This window comes from Abramis brama (assembly GCF_963993115.1).
Source record: "Abramis brama genome assembly, chromosome: 5".
NCBI lineage: Eukaryota > Metazoa > Chordata > Actinopteri > Cypriniformes > Leuciscidae > Abramis > Abramis brama.
This window is the reverse complement of record NC_139967.1, coordinates 17,336,774-17,361,731: the sequence shown is the minus strand read 5'-3', so window position 1 is coordinate 17,361,731 and position 24,958 is coordinate 17,336,774. Positions and strand designations below refer to the sequence as shown.

The 24,958-nt window shown below is 35.7% G+C and overlaps 3 protein-coding genes across 3 annotated transcripts in view; 2 read left to right on the top strand and 1 right to left on the bottom strand.

The window, feature by feature from the left end:
• Positions 1-3,520, top strand: part of whrnb (whirlin b) — a 53,408-nt gene extending 49,888 nt beyond the window's left edge. The window contains exon 12 of the mRNA XM_084115719.1: positions 1,161-3,520. Within this exon, the coding sequence (XP_083971845.1) occupies positions 1,161-1,343 (183 nt within the window). The 3' untranslated portion in view covers positions 1,344-3,520. The remainder of the gene's footprint in view (positions 1-1,160) is intronic.
• A 244-nt stretch (positions 3,521-3,764) lies between these two features.
• On the bottom strand, positions 3,765-17,922 carry stxbp1b (syntaxin binding protein 1b). The gene is made up of 20 exons (XM_084115720.1): positions 17,767-17,922; positions 13,583-13,632; positions 13,097-13,178; positions 12,939-13,015; positions 12,141-12,219; positions 11,931-12,034; positions 10,437-10,585; positions 9,925-10,009; positions 9,630-9,760; positions 9,327-9,434; positions 8,490-8,550; positions 7,978-8,043; positions 7,806-7,886; positions 7,586-7,724; positions 7,231-7,340; positions 6,173-6,277; positions 6,001-6,089; positions 5,766-5,920; positions 4,781-4,907; positions 3,765-4,622 (listed from the first exon to the last, which is right to left on the bottom strand). Exons 1-19 carry the CDS (start codon positions 17,801-17,803, stop codon positions 4,801-4,803), a joined length of 1,815 nt encoding a protein of 604 aa, XP_083971846.1. The 5' UTR covers positions 17,804-17,922; the 3' UTR covers positions 3,765-4,622; positions 4,781-4,800.
• A 1,099-nt stretch (positions 17,923-19,021) lies between these two features.
• niban2b (niban apoptosis regulator 2b) overlaps positions 19,022-24,958 on the top strand; it is a 28,366-nt gene continuing 22,429 nt past the window's right edge. The window contains exon 1 of the mRNA XM_084115425.1: positions 19,022-19,410. Coding sequence (XP_083971551.1) covers positions 19,356-19,410 — 55 coding nt within the window. The 5' untranslated portion in view covers positions 19,022-19,355. The remainder of the gene's footprint in view (positions 19,411-24,958) is intronic.

Here is a 24,958-nt window from a genome sequence, read left to right as displayed (position 1 = left end):
CTCACCGACTGCGTCCACACAGAACATGACAACACGAACCGCGCTACACCGAACACAACACACATGCGGATAGAAGAGTGTGCAGCCCAAGCGAACTCAAAAGCACTCACAAAAAACAAGACAGAGCGCACAGGGAATGAGCGAATGCTGATCCCGTGTACGCACAACAGAAGATAAACACACAGAGCATGAATGTCTGAACCACGACACAGAACCAACACCAAACTAGACCGAAGTGCCAGGATACAAACATCACACTCTGCACACAAAACAACTCACACGGACAGAAGAGCATACGACCAGAGCGAACTCAGAACCGCACGCTCAAGACAGCTCAAAACAGACATACCAGGGTAATGCTTATATATCTCGATGTGACATGACATATTCAGAGTTTTGGGGGGGAAAAAAAGTGCTGTTGATTATTTCAAAGACAAAAGAGGAATAAATTCTAATCATTATGGTTTTTCAAAGAAGCATTTTTAAAGCATGTTAGAGTGAGATCTCATTTGCTGTCTGACACTGTTATGTACCGAATCCAACCTAAAAGTACACATGGCACAATGAACCGATGTCATTGGTGTAACCATGGCTACCGCTCTTCCGGACTCCTTAAGATCCACTTTGATTCTTATCAAATGTTCATTATGAGAGCAATCACTATTCAGTCTTTAATCAGACATTTACAGCTCGTGTCATGTTGAGTTATTGTAATACTAATAAATTAAAAAAAATAAAATAAAAATTCAATTAAATCAGATCCCAGTAGGATTATATGACTGTGGCAGCGCTTACATGGTGTGACCATTATAATGCCTGATTGCGGACTGGAGATTGTTGGCCCAAATGTAGCAGGGCTATTAGACTGCGATCAGACCAGCCTCCCTCCAGCTGAACAAAAGATGACAACCAGAACGCTCATCTTGGTTATCTCTTTCTACCTGTCCTTGGGCACTTTATCTTTATACTATGACTGACAGGAGGTCAGCTAATGACCTCTCAATATAAAGTGCCACATCGGAGAGAACAAGCGCTCATTTTCTCCCCCATTTCCCACTTGTCTTATCTCTCACACTTTTGATAGATGGTCTCTCTCTTTCGTAAAGTTTGCGACTTTCTTTGCTTATTTCTCTCTCTTTCTTTCTCTTTCTGTCTTCCAGAAGGGGGGCTCTGTGCATATCTCTGGGCAGTTACGGGTGGGTCAGGTGATTCTGGAGGTGAATGGCGTGTCACTTAAAGGAATGGAGCACCGGGACGCGACTCGAGTCATTGCGGAAGCTTTTAAGACCAAAGACAAAGACCATGTCGACTTTTTGATTGCCGATTTCAACTCTGCTCTGTAGAAGTCGTCCCTTTGAGTTTCACTCGACGGCACTGCAAAGACCTGGCACTTTACGTCACATCCGCACAGAGGGGCCGAATGAGTCACGCTTGTCATATCTGAGTCACGATTAGCTTCACACCCGCCACGTCTGTGTTCTCGCTACAACAGCGACCAGCCATCACACATTTACTGTATTAACAAGGTATGTTCCAGTGGATGATCTGGTCAAATGTTTGACAGGACAAAATCAGGGTCATGTCAAGTCTGTCAAATCTGTGGCACCTTGTGGTCTGTTCAATGAAGTTTATACACACACACTACCGTTAAAGTTTGGGGTCGGAAAGATTGTTTGATGTTTTTTAAAGAAGTCTCTAATGTTTACCAAGGATGCATTTATTGGATCAAAAATACTGTAAAAACCATAATATTGTGAGAAATTATTACAATTTAAAATAACTTTTATATTTTAATATATTTTAAAATCAAATTAATTTATTCCTGTAATTTATTCCTTTAATTAATTTATTCCTCTGATCAGTCTGAATTTTCAGAATCATTACTCTAGTCTTCAGTGTCACATGATCATTCAGAAATCATTCTGATATGTTTTTATTGCTTTTTGATTTGGTGCTCAAGAAACATTTCTTATTATAATCAATGTTGAAAAATGTTGTGCTCCTTAATATTTGTGAAAATACAGATATAAATTAAAAAATAATAAATTCTGACCCCAAACTTTTGAATAGAATTATGTGTATCATCAAAGTCACTCATCAATTCCAATTCATATGTATTGTTGATAATACTATCATAATTGCTATTAAATAATTAAGTTTTCTTATACATGTGTGTATATATATATATATATATATATATACATACATACACACACAGCCCTCCTTTATAATAAAAAATGGGTTTTCTTTCAAAAGAAGATTACGTATCACTTTGATAATATTATAAATTGGCATAGTCATTGTTTTGGAGGTGCTTTGTTACTCTTTCTTGATTCTGAAGGTTTTTCGTATATATGTAGTAGTGAAGTACTGAAGTGGAATGATATACTGTACACTACGGAGTGATATTAATATACTACTACTATCATATCTGACTGGACGATCAGAATTATTCCTGGAAAGACGGAGTGAGCGAGGAGGAGGAGTTATCTCATTGTTTTCTCTTTAGCTTTTTCCCTCTTTTTCTTTCCCTCTCTCTCTCTCTCTCTCTCTCTCTCTCTCTCTCTCTCTCTCTCTCTCTCTCTCTCTCTCACACACACACACACACACACTGATTTTTCTTAGTCCTCTCTTATGTCAGTGTGCTTACTTCAGAGATGGGTTATAGAGAGGTATAATCAAGATGTGTATAGCAATATTTTTTGAAGAGATCAGATGTTCAGTGTTTCAATTATATGTAAATGCATGGCTCCTGATTATGCAACATACAGAGAGTTATTGTACATAGGTAAAATAATGTAAAGCTGTATATATTTTATTTATGTAATATATATTTTTTGCACATACTGTTGATATAATGTTTTCAATGACTACATCAAAAACATAAAAACCCTCAAGTATGAAACCAAAACATCACATAGTATAGAAACATATAAGCATATACGTTTTTCAACCCCAAAGGATGTTGTCTTTCCTTCAGATGTTTTATTCACACACCACCGTTATGCAGATAGTCTGTCTTTAAGTTTATAAAGATCTTCTTTTTGTTTGTTTGTCGCTTGTCATTTGTTGTATTGCAATGTGAAAAAAATAATATTGTAACTTTACAGGAACTGTAATATTGTAGGCTGATTACAGAGCAATACCTTATAGAGGCAGTACACGGTCCGAGGGTATCAATATTATGCCTGAAATATTTATGATTTATGCCAAACTGGAAAAGAGACTTAAATAAATATTTAAAGACTGAATTATATTACTAGTTTATTCACATTTTCATTACTTGGTTAAATCATGTTGTTATTACTTATTACCTAAAAAGTGTTGATGTCTGTTCATTTGACTCTCTTCTCTGGTGAAGTTGTGTTGGTGCCCTCATGTGTTCAAATTAAGGTTTGAAGTAATTGCAAGACAGTACTACAGTACATTAACTGCTTATATTTTTCATTGATTTAATTAAGTGAACTTTTTGCAATTAATTTGACACCATTAAAGTCTTGCATATCATTTTAATTATTTATATATTTTAAATGTACCTTTTTTTTTTTAAGGAAACGTAACATTTAAGTTTGAAACTGTCTATTAACTTTAATATATTGTTTGGCATTGAAGGTCACCAACAGCAATGATTGATGATCTCAATATTATAATTTAATTTAAAATATTTGAATTTAATATTATAATGTATATTTTCAATAATATTATGAGAAATACCCTAATGTGTGATTGCATGGCATAAAAACTCATGGCATAAAAACTCAATCAAATGTTTAATAGAAGCCAGTTTATTTTATTATATGCACAAGACAGTGTTTTGCACTTCATAACCTCTGATGTGTTAAACATGTTAAATAATTTAAATATGGGATACATATTGTATATTTACACTGCATGAATATGTAATCTTAGAGTAAATAAATAACGGATTACAACATAAAAAGCAATCATACTACATTACTGCACAAGGAACAGTCATTTTGTGCTTACCGAAGATGTAAAACAATGTCTAAAAGAACAGAATATCAAAGAGGGAGGCTTTACTAAAATGAAAAAACTATATATATATAAAACTAGTAACTATAATTTCCTAACCACAAGATTAAAAGCGTTTGATATAATTACAAAGGGACATCCAACATTAACATGATCATTACACAACAGACACAATCATGCTTGGCAGACACACCAGACCACTGCATAGCAGGCCAAACTACTTCTCAAACTCAATTTGTGTTGCTGAACATTGAGAGTATTTAAATAATCTATCATTTTTGTTTCAGTGACACTCAAGTCGACTGGTCCCATGTTACCAACAATGCATAATGACACCTAAATTGTTTGTTGATAATGACATGTGCACGTTCCCTTTATATATTTCAGTTAGTTAACAAACTTTGATACTTTGGCTCATATTTAGGTGATTATGAATGGTACAGAGGCTACTTGCTTATATGTAATAATATACTTCACTATAGCCTATTGCTGACAAGACAGACTGCCTGAAATTAGCCGGAGTGTAGAAACAATGTATAGGTGTGTGAGTTAAGGAAGATTCCGTTTTAGTTGGATCATGTCACTGAGGATGTCAGAATAGTGAGGGAGGGCGATGATGTCATCACATTCTAAAAGGAGAGAAAGAGAAAACGAGTTGTTGCGGTGAATGAAAATATATGAGGTGTCAATGTTACAGTGAATGAAAAGATATCTACGTAATTAAAAGTGTTAAATGCAATGCTTAAGATGTCAGCGGTTATTTTTAATAGATAGTAAAATATCGGACCTTGTTTCTTGTCTTCGTCACTAATCTTCTGCGGGAATCTGGTCCTCAGGGGCCGCGTTGGGGTCCAGGAAGTCTGGGTGCTGCAGATGCTTTAGGTATTTAATGGGAGTGATGGTGTGGGTGGAGCCTGTGTGAGAGGTCATTAACATGATCAGGGCTTTTATTGTGACAAAAAAAAAAACAACAAAACTGAATCATTAAACTACCACAATTAAAACCATTAACTTGCATTGTGGGGGTGGTTAAATGCAGTTTACTAATCATCACAGATGACTCTGATCAGTAAACCTTTATCTTTTTTGTCACTCACTGCACTGTATATTGATTTCAAGGCATAACCCATGTGTCCCACAGCGGAATGCTTTCAGTGCTCAATAATTCATATTTAAGGTCAGCAAAAAATATGGACTACAGTTTTTAATTGTTTTTGAAAAAAGTCTCTTATGCTTACCCAGGCAGCATTTATTGAAAAATACAAAAATACAGTAAAAACAGTAATATTGTTATTTATTCCTGTGATGGCAAAGCTGATTTTCAGCAGTCATTACTCTAGTTTTCAGTGTCACATGATCCCTCAGAAATCAGTCTAATATGCTGATTTTGTGGACACCATGATACATGATTTTTTTTCTGCATTCTTTTATGAATAAAAAATCCAAAAGAATGGCAATTATTTGAAATAGAATCTTTATAAAAATGTAAAAGCCTTTAATATCATGTTTAGTCAATTTAATGCATCCTTGCTAAGTAATAGAAGTATTAATTTCTTTAAAAAAAAATAAAAAAATACTTACTGACCCCAAACTTTTGAATGATATAAGTGTATTAAGTTAATATATCACCTGGAATTTTAAAAGTCACAATCACACAGCCATAAAAAGAGGAGCAGGATTGTGTAATGCTGTCTGCTCTAATAGTTGTCTCTGAAATGATGAGTCATTGGCAATTTTGAGGTGTGAAATGACCCTTTAGCACTGCAACCCACCGATAAGAGCTTCCCATTTGCCGTTGGCCTGCGTGACCTCATAGACGCAGCGCATCTCGCTGTAGGTCAAACCCCCAACGATGAAGACGATGATGCGTGGGCCGTTGCGTATCTCTCCTGGGCTCTTGTTCTTATGCCAGTTCCCATAACGAGCACTGAAAATGTACAACAGTAGTATTATCACTGGATATTTCAGTAGATTTTAATAAGAAGATGTTTGTGCAGCTAATCCTACCTAGAAGCTGTGGATGCTGTTTTTGAGGATGCTGTGCGGGTGGAGATGTAAGGATACTGTTTTGGGTCAAGTTTATCTTCAATGGCATCCTATCATAATGTAAGTAGGAGAAATGAAATTAAAATAATGTTGACATATCCAAAGTGAGGCAAGTACTGTTGGTTTAGCTCACCTCCATGATGTCTTTAACCAGCGGAGTCCATCGGGAGAGCTGGTACGTTTGCTCACTGATTCTTTCCTTGCGGTCAGATTTCTTCCCCTTGCGTGTGGTTGTTTGCTTTGGATTCATATTTAAAACATTATGCATTTTGACCTCAGACATTATGATTAGTGATGCACCTAAGTGTGGATGAATAAATCAATAACTGCATGGCTGATATATTCAATTCTGTCCACAAACAGAATAGAAGTTGAACAAGTGAAGTCTACAAGTGAATTTTCTATGTGAAAAGATGTAACAGAAACAGTGTAATTAAATGACTAGTGTTATTAAAGATTAAGAGAGTACAAAGTGTTATATGAATAAATAAAAAAAATAGGTGGAAATGAGTGTCCACAATTAAATGTCCAATACTGCAATACTTAAAGTTTTAAGGGTCTGTAATTTTTTCCTTTTTTTTGACTAAATTAATATTTTTATTCAGCAAGGTTGCATTAAATTGATTAAAAGTGACAGTTAAGATATTAATACGGTTACAAATGATTTCTATTCCAAATAATGTGCTGTTCTATTCATCAAAGAAAAAAGAAAACAGCACTGTTTTCAAAATGAATAATAATAAGAAATGTTTCTTGAGCACCATCAGCATATTTGAATGATTTCTGAAGGATCATGTGACACTGAAAACTGTGTAATGGCTGCTGAAAATTCAGCTTTGCTATCACAAAAATACATTACATTATAAAATATATTCAAATAGAAACTATATGGCAGAGGGGGGGATTTTCAGTTAATAGTGTCATTGATTTTGGAGCTTATCAGTATAAATTACCTACATTTTTAATTTGTATGGGAAACAAGCTTAGATATTCTGCAAAAAAACTCCTTTGTGTTCATTTTGTGTTTGTAAAAAACAAATCATGCTGAGTTTAAGCGACATGAGGGTGAGTAAGTGATGACTGAATTTTTTTGGGGGGGGGGGGGCTGAACGCCCCTTTGGCTGCATCCATGGTGTCTGTCTATTCTGTGAGGTCATATGAATAAAGAACAGTTTGTGTAGATCAGCTGACCTCTGAAATGATGGGAATCCCCATATGGGCCATATTAGAGATGATGTCACTGTCCTCTGGAGGAATCTGAGCATGCTGGAGGAGCTTACACAGATTCTCCTCTGACACACCTATGAGACACACACATAGTCAGCCAGGAATAATTATACATAATTATACACACAATTATAGAGTTTGAACTGGATCTAGATCCGTGAAGCCCAGCATTATAACAGTTTTGCTCACTGTTGTGTGATATTTGTAATGACTGTGTACAAACTGTACATGTCAAACGTACCACCCCCATCTCACCCACACACAACAAAACAAAACAGAGATAGAATCCAAAACATTGGCCCTTTTTAGGTTCCCTCACCGTTCTTGAGGAAGATGTAGAGCAGGATGATGCGGATTTTGTCCGTGATGGTGACGTTGGCATCCAGTAGGATGGGTACAATGGCTCTCATGGGGTCTTTGATCTTCTCACCCTCCGCATCTGTGCCCAAAGCTAGATCCTAGGACAGAGCACATAAACACTATTAACATTCATTAATATGTCGAATTAAGCAGACAGATCGATCAAAGAAAAGCGTTACCTGCTCAACACGGCACAGTTTGTCCACTGAGCCCTGGTAATGCTTCATACAGTCTTCTGCTAAGTGCAGGTGAGTTGAATACTGCAAGATTACACGGCCACCATAAGAAAGATGAGCAATATTGGCTTGATTATCATTCAATTCCTATAAAAGGTGTAAATTATTGCAGTACCTTGCTCAACTCTTTCTGGTACTGTGGCATCTTTTTAAGCATTTGGGAGAGCTCTTTCATGGTGGTCTGTAAGAAAAAAAAAAGGTTGTTAGTTATTGTTATTACATGGCTTGGTTGAATTCCAATGTAGAATGCCGTCTGTTATTTCTTGATAACAGACCGCTGCTAAGTATAACACACCGTTGCCATGAAAAACAGAGCGTTGCTATGGACGCAGGATTATAACCGTAGAGACGGAACGGACTATTTTCTTTAGCGGAAGCAATACAATCGTTTTTAAATCAATAAACTCCTTTTTAAATCAATATTTTGTGTCAGATTATTGATTTATTTGGTAGGTAGCCATGTAATAAGCGGGTAAGGTAGCCTCCGCTTCGCGTCGGGGTCCTGATCAGCCTGTCGGGGTTGTATTCGCTATAACAACCGCCTCGCTCTACATTATCCCTTACTTACAGTTATTGGCAATAATCAAGAAACTGCTGTTAAGGTTTGATCACTGATAAATAACACACCTTCTCTCCTGTGTTCATCTTTTTGCTGGCAGAGAAGTCCTTAAGTGATTTAGTCACAGCCCTAAAAGAGAGAAACAGATCAACTAATGTATTTTATAGTTATGCGATACAGTTTTGAAAATGTCACTGTCATTTTGATTTTCAGATACTGTCATTTTGATTGGTTCATAATTATTTCTTTCTTTGAAAATCAACCTAGTTTTATGCTGTTTCTATTTTTTAGCTTATATATATATATATACACACACATTTATAATCAAAATTATTCAACCCCCATTGCAAATCAGGTTTATTGGCAAAATGTACAGACTTTCAGCTGTTTGCAATGTACATATGAAACAAAGTAATTGAAATAGCTCAACATAACGAGTTTCAAGTGTTTTCCCCAAATTCAACTGAAAATGCAACTTTTAATGACTTCCGCTCTCTCATAATTATTTACAAAATTATTAACTCCAATTTTAAGTTTGGAATATTTATAATTTAGATCAGTACGATTTATTTATTTATTAAATTGATCTAAAGTAACAGTAAAGACTCTCATAGGCCCAGTTTCACAGACAGGGCTTTGTTCAATTAGGGCATTTAAGTAGCTTTTATAAACGTGCCTTACAAAAAAACAACATTACTGGTGTGCATCTTGAGACAAAACAAAGGCACAGACATATTTTAAGATATATCAGTGCAAGTTGCTTTCAGTTAAAACAGCTCAAACATGCATTTTAGTCTGGGACTGCACTTAAGCCTTGTCTGTGAAACCAGGGGATAATGATACGTTTTCAACATTGATAATAATAAAAATGTTTTTTGAACAGCAAATCAGAAAATTAGACTTACGTTGACACCTCTGCTATGTGTTTATGTCTCAGAGTCATCCACAGGTCGTCATCTTCATCCAACAGCACCTCTTTCATACGAGTGTCACCCATTCCACTGGTCTCATACCTGACAGACACACAAACATGCACCTTCGATGTCAGTAAATTTCTACCATACACATGTACAGTGTGATGATGGAAGGAGTTATTAACATCATCAAAGGTGAAACACTTGAACTTGACCGAGGGTCAGTTTAAATGATCTGAGTGACCTTAGAGCAGTATATAGATCATTTACAAACAGCTGGAGATGAGATATTACTTGTAGACATCATTCTCAATGGGCAGGAGGTCATAGGCCATGGCCTGAAATGTGAGCTCGTGTAGAATTGGTGAGACAGGGTCAAAACCTCGATCCAGAATCAATAGCTGGGAACGTGCTTTATCAGGTCCCTGTGAAAGAGAGAGAAAAAAGAAAAAGACAAAGATAGAGCACAAAACAGTAAAGCAAATGATTGAAGTTGGACAGTGAGAAATTAAGGTCACTGGTGCAAGACAGAAGCAGTTTATTTTTATCATTCGAGACAAAATATTGTGCTACAAGCTATTAGACTCACCTCTCCCAAAGTGGGGTCATCTGCTTTAAAACCATCCAGTTTATCCTGAAGCATCTGGGCCAGAACTGCATTGTCTTTGTACTCTCTGAAAACACAGCAACACATACTCAATCATGATGCTACCTGCTACTGGCCATTAACGCTCACTGTACATTGTAAATTGTTTTTTAAAGTTGTAAATAAAAAAGATTATTGAAGCATGTTTTACAAGAAAATACTATTTCAGTCTTTCTACTTCAAAATTAATTTAATTTCAATGTGTTACTTGCCTTTTCTAGCTATTTATAATTTATCCTACATAAAAAAATAATAATAATCAGTGTAGATGAAATCTATTCACAGGACACTTTCTAATCTGTTATATCTTATTTTTTAAATAACAGTTTGCTTATGTTTATTATTGTCTTTGCAGAAGGCTAATAATGTTTGGAGTCACATTACAGATATGTGGAAGCAAATAGTGTTTATGAGAAAGTAAGTTTGACAGTGAAAGTAAGTTCTTCCTCTCTCACCCTCTGTATCTAACAGCTGGGTACTCCTTCAGTGTGGAGCACAAGGTGGCTATTTGCTCGGCTAAACGCTCCAACACCTGGTTCTTTACATCAGCTTTAAACGGACTGTAGAAATCCTGGAAGGCTTCTGAGTTGTCCACTGAGAACACCTGAGGACAACATACCAACAATAGATAAATGCCTCTGTAACATACAGATTTATAGTTTTATTCATAATGTCTCAGATCTTCAATGTGATTCAAATGCATGGTTAATGGTGCAACTGGACTCAGGAGCTGCATCGAATACTGTCTAGTAGGTACTACAATTTGTTTGAAACTTAGGCCTACTTCATGGCTATTAAAAAAAGTATGTTCTATATGATACAACCAATAATTAGATGTAAAGTGTTCATCAGATGCCCACTTCAGGATCTCATCATAAGTAGGTACTTTCCACCTACTGTTTTATGAATACTATGAATTCAGACATACTACTCATCTGCTTGTCACATAATATATAAAAGGGAAGTACGCATATCCGGATGCAGGGAGGGTCTTTCTCTAAAAAAACATGGTTACAAATATACAGTATGTTTGCTAACAGTGTTGGGGTAACATGATTTTTAGCTGGTTTGAATGCGTATTTTGTCGTGGTTTAAAAAATTAAATAAATATTAATCAATAATAATATATTTAAGATATCTTACAGATATCTCTTGGAAGTGTGCTGAGGCCCCCTAGTGGGTTCCGACCCCCTGGAGGAGAACCCCTGCATTAAATTAATTGGAATAAATAAATACATAAAAATAAAAAGGCCCTTATAAACAACCTCGCTGCTGTATGTTTGTCCATGAGAATTTAAGCCAAAAGTGAAGCAGGAATGAATGTTAATATTGCCAGTAAGTAACACATTGTATATGGCTGTTACTGTCCCATAATCCTCTTTCACAACAATAACTCATTAATATGTCACCTGCCTCACTTCTCCCTGTATATATGTGCTGTGTCCTGTACACTCTGCATGTTTGAACAGAAACATGGTAGTCCGACTTATCTACAGCCACATAAAAAGTAGACTATCCTCTTTCCTTCCCTCAGATTGACCTATAATCCATATCAGCGCTGTATCTCTCTCCTTGTCCTAACACACTAGCCTCAACATACTGCCCCATCTGTCACATGAACATAACCCCATTGACATCCAATCAAATTCCAAATCCACGCTCTCTGTCATTGGCTGCCCAGTGACTCATTGATGGGGCGTTAGCCAATGGGGAGCGGGATTAGGGTTGGTATAGGGAGGGCTGATTCAGCCACTCGTCAGGATTAATTATAAATGGCAACAACAGAGGATTGGAGGCACAGGGACGGCCTGACTAAAGCTGCTCTTGAATGTTCTGGCATGATACATGAGTTTACCACCCTTCCCCCACACCTCCATACTTCCACATAAGCATCATCCGTTCTCTCTCAGGTCCTAGGAGGTCCCAGGGTCGCATGTAAATGCTCTCACCTGTGATTCATAGGGCAGGAAGGCGATGTTAATCTCAGTCAGTGTCTTTATGGATTTAGAGGCACGGGATTTACTTATCAAGTTGAACATAGTGTCTGGGATTGCTGAATAATAAAAAAATAAAAACAGAGACTGAGTGAGATACATATTCTAGATAAATATCTAGTAGACGTGGTAGAAAACAGTTGCTGCAGTCCAAAAAACACTCACTGTCTGAGAAGAACACGTGTGCCCCTCTGTATATGGGATTCCGGGGATCTCTGAAGTCATTGATGAGTCCCTCAACTGACTGTTGAAAACAGACAAATATATATTATTGATTGATATTATTGATCTGCCTGCACTGACACCATTATATGAGAACTGAACTAAGCTGGACGATGACATCACAGTTTTCTCCAGACTGGCTATATATATATAAATGAACTGAATTATTAACTTTTTTACAACAAAAATGAACCATCACTGAACTTACTTAAGCTGGACTCTGACACTATTTTCTTCTAGAAACAAACTTTGTTGCATTATTCTCCTGTTATCACTTTTAAGCTGCTTATATAAATAAAGATGACTTGACTTGATATAAAATATATATTATTTATATTTATAAAAAAAATATATAGCCTATATGCACTACCGTTCAAATGTTTGGGGTAAGTAAGATTTGTTCATATTTTTGAAAGAAGTCTTTTATGTTAAACAAGGCTGTAAAAACTGTAATATTGTGATATTTGATCAATTTGATAATTTTAATATATTTTAAAATGTAATTTATTCTTGTGATGGCAAAGCTGAATTTTCAGGACTCATAACTCCAGTCTTCAGTGTCACATGATCCTTCAGAAATCATTCTAAAATGCTGATTTGGTACTCAAGAAACATTTATTATTATTATTATTAAAGTTGAAAACAGTTCTGCAGGTTAAGAAAATTGTGAATGTTGGAATATGATATGAACTCCTGTATAAGCTCTGTTTTAACATAAGACTGAATGAGACAACTGGTTACCTCATCAGATGGAGTGATGAGATATATGGCTTCCATGGTAGGAAGAGGCTCACGGCGCTTGGTTATGTCCTCAACAACTGGAGAAAAAAACAAAAGGTTATGGAAGAAAGTACATTTGAACTTGCAATGTGAATTTGTTCTACAGGAATAAAACTCACTTGTGATTCCCTCAGACATAATGTCTGTCATTTTACAGCATGATGAGATCATTCTCATGCTGAGCTTGTCCACCACCAAAACCTGAGGGAGAACAGCACACTGTACATAATCCATGAACAGCACACATGTGATCAAGCAACAAAATGACAACAACCAGGCTTTAAAGACCAGTGTAACACAGCGTGTTGTGTTTTGAATGTTGGTTGCCGACATGGAATGCTGCTGTGCCAATTTAATTCTAGTTTAGGATGGTCATTTAAGCGAAGAAGGTCTAATTTGACATCTTTTAATTTAATCTAATTGAAGTTTATTTCAAGATTATTTTTTATTATTATACTGCACAGACTAAATGAAGATTGTTTTGACTTCACAAACAAATGCTGTATATGACTACAAAAACTGTCATCAATCAATCTTTCATAATGTTTAACTGTTCACAATGCTTAATGTTCTTCAGCAGAAATGAGGGTGATGTTCACGTGTACCTTCCACTCTCCCTTCTTCTTCACCTTCTTAATGACATCATTCATAATCTCTGTAAGACAAAAAACAAAGAAAAACGAAATTCATTTCTGCAAAATGGAGATAGCAGAATAGACAAAGAACAGGGAGAATAGCAAATACATTTAGCATTGCAAGAGATGATGTAAATCAAAAGACAAGATCACAGGAACCTTCCCAAAAGTGTGCTTTCAGCATCACAAGAAAAGGCTTCATTAAAGGAAGAACTTATAAATAAAGACTGTAAAACAAAGTCTCAAGATTTCTAGCTTAGGTTCTTACCAAAGTAACTGTATAATGCTGCAAGATATATGTTAAGAATTCATCTCAAATAGTGATACCATTGACTGAGACAGATCCAAACAAAGATATTTTCAGATTGAGACTCCAGATCATAAAAGCTCATTTAAAATCTGGAAAAGCAAACAATATAGTTGGTACAGGTGTGTGATGATGTCTGTCATAATCTAAATATATCTGAAAGGTGTGTGCCAAAGCAGTGCATAATCATAGACTCTAACAGATGTTGTCACACACACACACACACACACACACACACACACACACACACACACACACACACACACACACACACACACACACACACACACACACACACACACACACACACACACACACACACAGTCCACTAACTGCAGAGTTTGCCAGAAGTGTCAGGTAGAGGTGTTGCTAAGTCTAAATCTTTTTTCGTCTACAGCACCATACTCTCTAAAAAACACGGCTCTGGGCTGAATTTATTATATTTTATAACGGTACATTCATATTAAGGTTTACTGCATAGCATCACCTTTGTGAAGGATAAGTATACATGTATATATATATATATATAAAATATTTTTTCATTCTTGATTCAGGTTTCATAATATAAACTAATGTTAACAAACAGAACCTTATTATAAAGTGTTACCAAAATTATTATAATTATTATCAAGTTAATTTTAATTTCAACATTTAGTACATTATTAAAATCAAAAGTTGTACCTGTTAATAGTATTTAATGGACCTGCACTAACATGAACTTAACAATGAACAGTTGTATTTTTATTAACTAATATTAACAAAGATTAATAAATACATATGGGGAGTTATGTCTTGTTTGTTCTGTTTTTGATTTTGACATTTAGTTCGTTTTTAGATCAGATTCCTTTGTCTGGGTTCTTTAGCTTGTTGCCATGGTTTTTCATTGATTGATTGAGTTGTATCACCTTTGTGTCTCATTTCTTTGATTTGTTTGCTTTTGTATATAATCCCTGTGTTTTTTTCTGTTTATTGTCTGATCCTGTTTGTGTGTACTGGTTGTTCTGGTCATGTTTTGCCGGGGTTTTTTTTTTTTTTTTTTTACCTTTTGAGTTTTGTAAATAAAATCAACTGCCTGCATTTGGATCCAGTGCTTTTCACCTCTTGCTTCAACTGTGCATGACACATAATCATTCATTTCTATTTATTTCTATTTATCAATAGCGTATTGTCTTATTTATTTTCATGACTACTTTCCCATATTGAGTGTTATTATTGTTTATTTGTTTTATTGCCCAAATTAAATAGCTTCTTGGATTTAAAAATAAGTTGTATGAAATTATTAAAAAAAAAAAAAAAAATCAAATCTAGAGCCCGACCGATATATCGGCGGGCCGATATTATCGGCCAATATTAGGCATTTTCCTAACTATCGGTATCGGCATTTATAATGGCCGATAAATTAATATTTAAAAAAATTCAGCGTGCAGTGATTTATGTAAGGATGGCGCTGCCAATAAAGCACCTAAAAGCTGTCACAAAGAACTGGCAAAAGTGGCAAAAAATAACGGCCGCGTCCGGTGTAGAGTAGACACAGTGTTAAAGCTCATTCTGCTACGTTACAACATCAAGCAATATTCCAATAATTTATATAATTATAACACTTTATATAGGGCCATTTTGCATTGAGAGTAGCCTAGTTTCACGTTTAGTACATTTTGCTTACTACTTATTTAAAATAGTATAAAACTACTGTACATATGTAATTATGAACGTTTTCATTATGATATTATTAATTTTACTTTACTAAAAAGATCTGAGTTCTTCCTCCACTGGTAGATATTAGAGAAATTAAGATTAAAAATAGAAGATAAGGTTTTGTCAGTGACACTTTTGATATATTTATTGATACAAGTTATGTTTTAAATAACGTGACTAAATTAAAAGACAAAGTCGTTAGTGAAGATTATGCAACAGTATTTAGAATATAATATAATATAAAATGCAATGCAAACTAGTTTGGTTACAGCTCAAATTCTCATTCTATCATTCACCCTGCCTCCATTGCATATCTTTGTCACACAAGTGTTTGATCACCACATTTGAGTGATCATTGCAAAACGTTTATATATTTATTCTGTTTATACTGTGTATTCTATATACAGTACCCATCAAAAGTTTGTACACACCAATTGGAAAGTGTGTCCAAACTTACTGTACTATAATACACATAAATAATATTGCTACTGTATTATAATATACACATAAATAATATCGGCCGATATATCGGTATCTGGCTTTTTTTATCTGTATCGGCATCGGCGCCCAAAAATCCATATCGGTCGGGCTCTAATCAAATCCACTATCCATGTCATTTATGGCAGCAGAAAAGAAAATGATCAACTTTATTTGTTAGTTTAAATTATATATATTCAGTGGTGAGAGAGACCCAGCAATCACCGGCCTAATCTCTTCCCAATCCTCTTACAGCACCATCCTCTCTATTTTTGTTCTTCCTCTGTTTCTCTTTCTCTTGCTCTTTGTCACTCTTTTTTTTTCTCACTCAGTCTCTCTTTGCATCTCTTCCACTGGATGTGAGCACGGTGGACCTTAATCATTTTTACTGCCCCCCTAAAAATCTCCATTGAATAGCAAGATCCCAAACGCAACAGCTTCCTGCAGTCATATAACACATTTCACAGCTATTGACGCTGGATCTGTCAGTTCTGACACCCAGAGGTGTTGTTGCATTTAAATAAACTTGTGATGAATCTCACACCCTATTACTGAAATTGTCGAACAACAAATCAGCATCCAGTCTGACAAAATAACTGTCTATAAAAAACATTGCTGGTGAGATGTGTGATTAATATTTAAAGGGTGGGAACCGGATTGAAAGCTTTAGGTACAGATTGAAAACTTAACCTACTGATAGATTAAGAATCAGATATTGATAGTTCAAACCAATATGTCTGAAAACATGACTCGAAAACACCCTCCAGCAGAATTTCTGATGCATTGCTTGATCTTCACATGTGCCAAAGTAACAAACACTCACACCTGATAATTGGTGATGTTTTTCTCAGAATCTCTAAGATTTAATAAACAGCAGCACTGTATATGGCAGCAGAAACAACATAAATGAATGACACATGCATATGATTTAAAAAAAGAAAGAAGAAGAAAGAGTGAATTATGAACATCTGAAAATCTCATTAATCATCATGGTTGCATTTAGGACCAGAAAGTAACCAGTTGCATTCAGGATATCATGCTGGATAGATAGATAGATAGATAGATAGATAGATAGATAGATAGATAGATAGATAGATAGATAGATAGATAGATAGATAGATAAAAATAGTGAAACACCTTTAGATGTAGCCTACATATAGCAAATTCAACCATTAACATCTAACACCAAAGCCATGTTTAATAGCTTTTCAAAGAACAATTGTTTGTCTGTATTCTTTGTAGGCTATAATTCAGGCCTATTTTTTCCACTCTTTGTGCTTCCACGCAAACCGCCCCTCTAGATCCTTAATCCCACAGGACTACACAGATTAGTGTGTATCTCCAATGCTTGTGTGCTTTTAGCAACATTACAATCATTCATTTGCATAGTGCAAAAAACAAAACAAAAATGACACTGATTAATATAATCTTATAATATAATAGAAAAGCATGTGTTCATTTTGAAGAATAAGGATTTAAGAAGAGCAGTGTTGTTGTTGGAGGTTTAGACTGTTAGTGAATAGCCTATTGTAATACTTAATAATGAAGCATTTCAACACACACACATTTCTATGGAAATGTCAATAATTCCACAAATTAGAAAATATCTGAAACATTACATTCAAAAACGTCAGTGATTTTTGCCCTAAAACAACTTCAGCAAAACATTTCTTACTTTCTCCGACAATCGCTTTGAGTCCCAGAGATGTCATCGTGCGTCCTGCTATCCTCTGCTGCTGGATTGGAGTCTGGAGTCTGGACTCAGTGTGCGCGCGCTCAGAGCTACAGTTGGTGTAAATGGGATGTGTTGCTTGCGTCGATGCCTAATCCCACTACACGCCTCCGCAGTTTCTCTATTGACATGTGCATGTGTGCATATTAAGCTTAGCCTTCCAGCAGCTTCTATCATGTTTTGACGAAGCCCTGACTGTTTTTGTGAGCCTCGAGCTATTAATGTTTTGGGGTATTGCATATAGTTATGAATCAATATGAAAGCAAAATATTTGAATTTAACGTCATGAAATATTAACATGAATAATGTGCACGAGAATGATTTTACAATGTATTTATAGTCGGGCTAAGAAATAAAGGAAATATTTACAGAAAAAGACCACTAGTATCCACTAGAGGGCGACTTCGTCTTGTTTTATTCTACCTAACACAAGTAGCTGTTTCAGAGATGCTTCACTCATTTAAACAATTTTAATGAAAATGTCTTTAAAACTCTCTACAAAACGACAGCCTATTATTCTATACATGAAAGGAACAGAAATAGGGGTTTGCATTTATCTTTCCTCTATCAGTAAAAAATAGGTTAATAATAGTCATATTGTTAGAATGAGTTAAATTATATTGGATGATTTGTTTACAGTATTAATTGCACACATTTGTAATGCCTTTATACATGTGTTTATTTAGATTTTATTTTTGTTATGTCCTGTCTATTTTGTCGGCACCTGCATTAGACTCTTATGGATCATCCCAGTGATTCGATTAGGCTATTTTGAATCTGATCAATATAGGCTATTTTCACCTCCGTTTCGTTAGTGCTTGACTTCAGTTAAGCTATTGAAAAAAGACAACAACAACAACAACAATAAACTTTATAATTAAGAATTTCAGAAATGATTTAATTGTTTTGTGTCATGTGTTATCCATACACATTCACGACGAGATTCCTCGTTTATTCAGTTCGTTGACTTGCGAAATATCATCAGTGGGGGGGGCGTGTTTTTTCAGTTTTTCTCGTCAGTCTTTGAAAGCACGCGTTTCCAAAAGTGAACAATTTTTTTTTTCTGAACCAGTGAGTGCATAGACGTTGATGGGAACGATTCGTTCACTTTGCTCTAAAAAAATAAAAAATAAATATAAAAAAATAAATAAAAAAATCGTTTTTAGAATAAACGTAGAGTCCAGATTTATGTAACCCCGCCTTCAGCACGCTCATGTGTCTCCCAAAGACAAGTGTGTTTTGACGCTGAAACCGAGCACAGGGTCTGTGCTTCAAGCGGGACTAAAGAAGCCTTAAATCAAGAGTTTTGGAAAACTGAGCCTTCAGGAATCCAGCACGGTACCTGTCAACTTTATATGTAACTCCAACCACCTCTTACTGCGTTCAAACTACTCGAGTAAAAAGGGAGGAGCCGCTTGAGTCAACTCCAGTTTATATCTTATCATAAGAAACCAGCGCCCAACTGCTGCTACTGCACAGCTGCTCCTCTGAGCTCTTCGATCCAGACCAATTTGCCTTATAACAGCGGCGCGATGGGAGATTTGATCTCAACTCACCTGGATGAAGGCAAACGGGAGGTTATAACAGGTAACGTTAAGCGCTCTAATGGGAGAGAATCAGTGACGGTATGTAAAATATGGTGTTGCGAAAGTGTTGTTGCAATGCAATTTCAGTTAAGGCCAGTGCCAGGGTTTTGGGTGAAAGGGGTTTACATTCCGCCCCAAAAAGAAAACGTGTGGGATAATAAACTTTATTTATATATTTTGCTATTCCCTCAAAGCACTTTGCTGCGACGTGGCACAACATTTCCTGTTACTTTTTACAAGTTTTGAATTACATATAGATATATTGCATAAATATTGCATCAGTAAGATAATAAAAGTGATTTCACTGTGTAAACAAAAAACAAAGAGGATTCAAATCATCGCTTTGCTATTAGAATCTACAAGATGAATGTGAGCTGCGCAACCTAACTATTGTTGATATCTCATAAATCATGAAATCTAAAATGAAGTGAAGTCTAAATGAATTTGTATGGGTGGAAAGGTGGCCTGAATCTCTTCAGAGCTCTCTGGTCAGGTGTGGTTAGGGTGGAACAGGTTTAAATAAATGCTGACTGGATTATTAGTAGATTTCCTAGGAGTGCCAGAAGTTAGGGGCAAATTGATTTTAAAGTGCAGTTTTGTTCTAACCTTATAAAACAAGGCATATACTGTACTACATTTATGCTCAAAAAATGATCAACATGAACAATTAAGACTATTAACTAGTCATATTGCATCAAATTCTAATGTAGTTGTACATAATGCAATATGGTCAGCCTAAGATGAGATTCGTGAAGTTTCATGAGTTGTTGGATATGTTTTTCAGTGCTGATTTCAGTTGTTGTTGTTGTTGTTTTGTTTTTTTGTTGTTTTTTTGGCTGTTGTTTTCAATCAAAAACCATTTCATATTAGCAATACTTTCTAGGACAGTAAATACAGGTATTTGAGAGCTACAGGTCACTGTGCTGTCTAAAGAGGCACTGAACCCAAATAATCCATACCTAGACTAGAATCCAGGCCTAGAATCGAATATTATAAAATAGCCTATATAAAATGTTAAAAATCAGAGGAATGCACTAAGTGGACATTTTAAATGTCATTTATTTTTTATTTTTGTAAGAATAAGTTAAATAATGTTTTACTTACTAATTTAGTTAGTCTGGAAAAAAATCGTCTGACTGGAATGTCAGTGTCACTTACTGTGGAAAATCAGAAGCACATAATTTGTTTTTTACTTTTTTTTTTGAAACAATGTAAGAATAATTTAAATAAAGTTTTACTTATTGATTATCCCTTTCAATATCATTTGATGAAATCGCCTTTGGGAAGGGCAAGAGAGAACTGTTAACTTTCCATCTTCCCTGCTTTTGCACATTTTAAGAAAAAGCACATATCAGATATGGAATCTCAGGAATGCATGGGGAGCCTAACAGCAGTAAGGAGGCTGTCTGGATGATCTGTCATGCTCAACATTTGGATAACCTTTGTTCAGGAGGTCATGTATGCTTAAATTATTATTATTATTTTTTTTAAAAGCTAATTCATAGAGGATGCTGTCAGACAATAATACGTCTACAGTAGGCTGGTTTCTTTAGACCCTTTTCACAATTGGATGACTCCCTCTTTACTGACAAGGAAAAGGTGAGGGCAAAGTCCTACATCGTTTTTTTCCTTGCGTCATCTTCCTGTAGTCTATAGAATGGATAAAGTCATCTTCTCAAAATAGTGGGTGGGGATTGGGAATAGAATGACCTCAGCACTTCCTGTCTCAATTTTTTTTAGCAATCTGCTTATCTTTGAGTTTACAATGACTGACAGCTTTATGTGCTGAACATGTTTATTTTACATTGTATCTCATAAGGTTTATGATATTGTTTTGTTTGTTGAAGCATGTTTTGGGGTCAAATATTCCATCTTGAGGTGATGGTGAAGTTGGAGCCATTTTGGCAAGCAAATTACACTGTTTTGAGTAGTTGGGGGGGATGAGGGGGATCTTGCAGGAAATGCTTTAATGGAATGTTCGTGGAAGGGGAAGTCGTGGAACATTAATAGCGGGATTCTTCTAAACAGAGCATGTTTGTAATAGAGCTTTGTAGAGAGGTCATAGTGCACAATCCACCCCACACTTACTTCCTATGTTTGTGTTTGTCTGTTAGTCCTCTCATATTGCTAATGCTCCACAGAATGTCATCCACAGAACTGACTGGAATTTAGTCAAAAATGGAAGTTTGTCCAGAGTTGGTCTGAAAAATCATCTAGCTGGAATGTCAGTTTCACTGTGGGAAACAAGAAGCATAGATTTTGAAATCAAATTAAGGCATATCGTATGCTTATTCCTCAGAACTCAGAACAAGATTTTTGCTCAAGGGTTTATGTGACTCCATCATTAGCCAGTGTAGGTTTAAATGGGAATTTTCCATGATGAACATCAGCCTTGCTTAGTGTTGGACTCAGCACCAATGAGGCTCTCAGGACAATTAAAACATATGTTGAGCACAGCATGTTTATAAATCACATCCCATCATGCTTCACTTACTGTAGCAACAGATCCTCGAATAACACTGCAATCTGATCAAAGTATACCATCGTAATCTTTTTCATCATATGCTAAATTCAAGTGTATTGTGCTAAAAGAAAAACAGCATATTGCTTTATCTGCTCTCATAAAACTTTAAAGTGTATTGTGCTATAATTTATTTTAGTTTATTTATTATAGTTATGGCCTTGCTGCTGTGTTGCTCCTCAAGCAAGGCATGTATCAGTTGCTAAATTCCCCCTTGTCAGATTTTATATCAGCTGTACTTAATCCCAGTTTTCCATGAATGCAAAAAGCTCACTCCTTGTACTGTATAATCAAACAATATCATTTATCTCAAGTGTTTGAGCTGTCAAATGCAAAACCCATATGTTAGAAAATGTTGATGGAATGTTTTATAAACTAGACGAGGAGCACATTATGTTGAATATGTGCAGTATTTGATGACAAGCTATTGAATTATTGAAAATGTAATGCACGTGAGATGGTAATGTGGCCATGACACGAAGAAGGCTGTGCATTCAATTTTCAATAATTTAGCTTCTGCGGTCCACATATACCAAAGAAAATGTAATGCTGAATGAAAAATATTGTATATACACAATACCTTTCAGAAGTTTGGAAAGAAATGAATCCTTTTATCCAATAAGGATGTGTTAAATTGATCAAAAGTGATTGTAAAAAACTGTACATTGTTACAAACATTTCTGTTTCAAATAAATACTTCTATTTTGAACCTTCTATACATCAACGATTCCTGAAAGAGTGCATCACAGAATATATAAAAATATCAAATATCAGGATGATTTCTGAAGGTTTCTGAGGGTTTCATTATCATGCTCTTCTTTAAAGGATAAAACGGGACCGTGACCAGTGATTTGGGTGATTTGGGTGATTTGGGATTTCCTGCTAGAAAAGCGTGAATGACTCCAGCAGACAGGTTTTGCTGAGTTTGTATGATTGTAACACGTAAAGAAAGTTAAGAATTAATCATTGAAATGAGATTTCTTATTGCACTATAGAAGTGTAATTGAGTTGCTCTGTGATATAGTTTGTTTCATTGGGTAATGAAGTGCAAGCACAACATCTTCAGTGTGAGGCTTCAGAGTTTCTCTTTGAAGTGGCTGCTATACGGTAACGTAATTTGATTTGCTTTTGAGCTTGTAATGAAATTAAAAAGGGAACAAGGAGTGGCACCAAGTATCACATGAGACTCATTCAGTGAATGACTCATAAACAAGCAGCACTCACAAACACACACTCACAAAAGGTCTCAGTCTTAGACATTCACATGAACATACACATGCCCTTGTCTTGTGGTTTCTTCCAGACCCGGGCCCTGGGTTACTCTCATTAAACCTCTCAAAGTAATTTGCTCTGTTAGCACCCTTTTTTCATTCTAAATCATACATTTGTGAATTATTTCACACATCACATAGCAGAGAATGTTCTACAAGTTCCCCATGGTCATGGACAGCTTAGAATGTCCAGGCATGGGAAAATCATTGGTCAGAAAATGTGGGAACACTTGGTACTGGATTCCAAAGAGATGTTTTTATCTTTTCTATTGCCATGTTACCTTTCCCCTTCCCAGTACTTTCAGAGCATATTCTCATTAGCTATGTTTTCATCCACCTGTTTTTATGCACATTTTTAAGTGCATAAAAAACACAGGATGATAAAGCCAAGATGGGCATAAATTCTAAAAATCTGCATTTAAAAAATGTGGCAGAGATTATTTGTTTAATAATCTTGTCAGAAGATGATGGAAACACATTTACTGAATAAATCCCTTGATGCACAAAAAAAAAGAAAATAATTTGCCTCAACAGATGTGATTGGTTCACTGGTTAGTGCAGTTATCCAATCTCATTGCACACCATCTTCAATGTTAAGTCATTCTGAAATGCCTGGGTCAAAGTCTGTAATCGAAATGATTTGCTATAATGACCTCCCAGAACTCACACAATTGCATTCTCAAACATCAGGCATCCGAACGCAAGATAACTTGGCAGCGTTTATTGCATTTTGTCTGTACGTCTTTTATGATGTACAAAAAAGAGCCACAGTGCTTTCCCTGATTGCAGCAACTTCCATTTTTATTACAGATGTTCTCTTGAACACGTGGGATGAGAAACAATTCTTTATTCGCAAATGTTTAATGCAGCATATTCTTTTTTGCATGTTAAATTCGCAACATCGTCTATAGTATAGCTATAGTCAGTACCAGGATCTGAGCTCCCAGATTTCCCTCAGAAGAGCTTTCACTCTGTCTGCTCTGACATGGACACATTCCAAAGAAACTTCCTTTTCCTTTCCCCCCCACCCCCCTGAAGACCAACTGCCCCCTGTGTGGTCAGCATGATGGTATTGTAATTATCTTCCACTAGTGGAACTGCTCTTTAAAGGGTTAGTTCACCCAAAAATGAAAATTCTGTCAGTAATTACTCACCCTCATGTTGTTCCAACCCCGTAAGACCTTCGTTCATCTTCGGAACACAAATTAAGATATTTTTTATTAAATCTGAGAGCTGGATCACGCCTCCATAGGCTTCTAAGACATTATAACTTGCTGGCTCAGAAAATGTATTAAAGACATCGTTAATATAGTCCAAGTGACTACAGTGGCTCAATCTTAAGTTTATAAAGCGACGAGAATACTTTTTGTGCGCAAAAAAACAACAAAAATAACGACTTTATTCCACTATTCATTTCCTTCTCTCTGGGCCTCAAGTTATTTCACGTAGCAACACAGACGCGCTACGCTATTACACTACGTGAAATAACTCGAGGCCCAGAGAGAAGGAAATGAATAGTGGAATAAAGTCGTTATTTTTGTTTTTTTGCGCACAAAAAGTATTCTCGTCGCTTGATAAACTTAAGATTGAGCCACTGTAGTCACTTGGACTATATTAACGATGTCTTTAATACATTTTCTGGGCCAGCAAGTTATAATGTCTTAGAAGCCTATGGAGGCGTGATCCAGCTCTCGGATTTAATCAAAAATATCTTAATTTGTGTTCCGAAGATGAACGAAGGTCTTACGGGGTTGGAA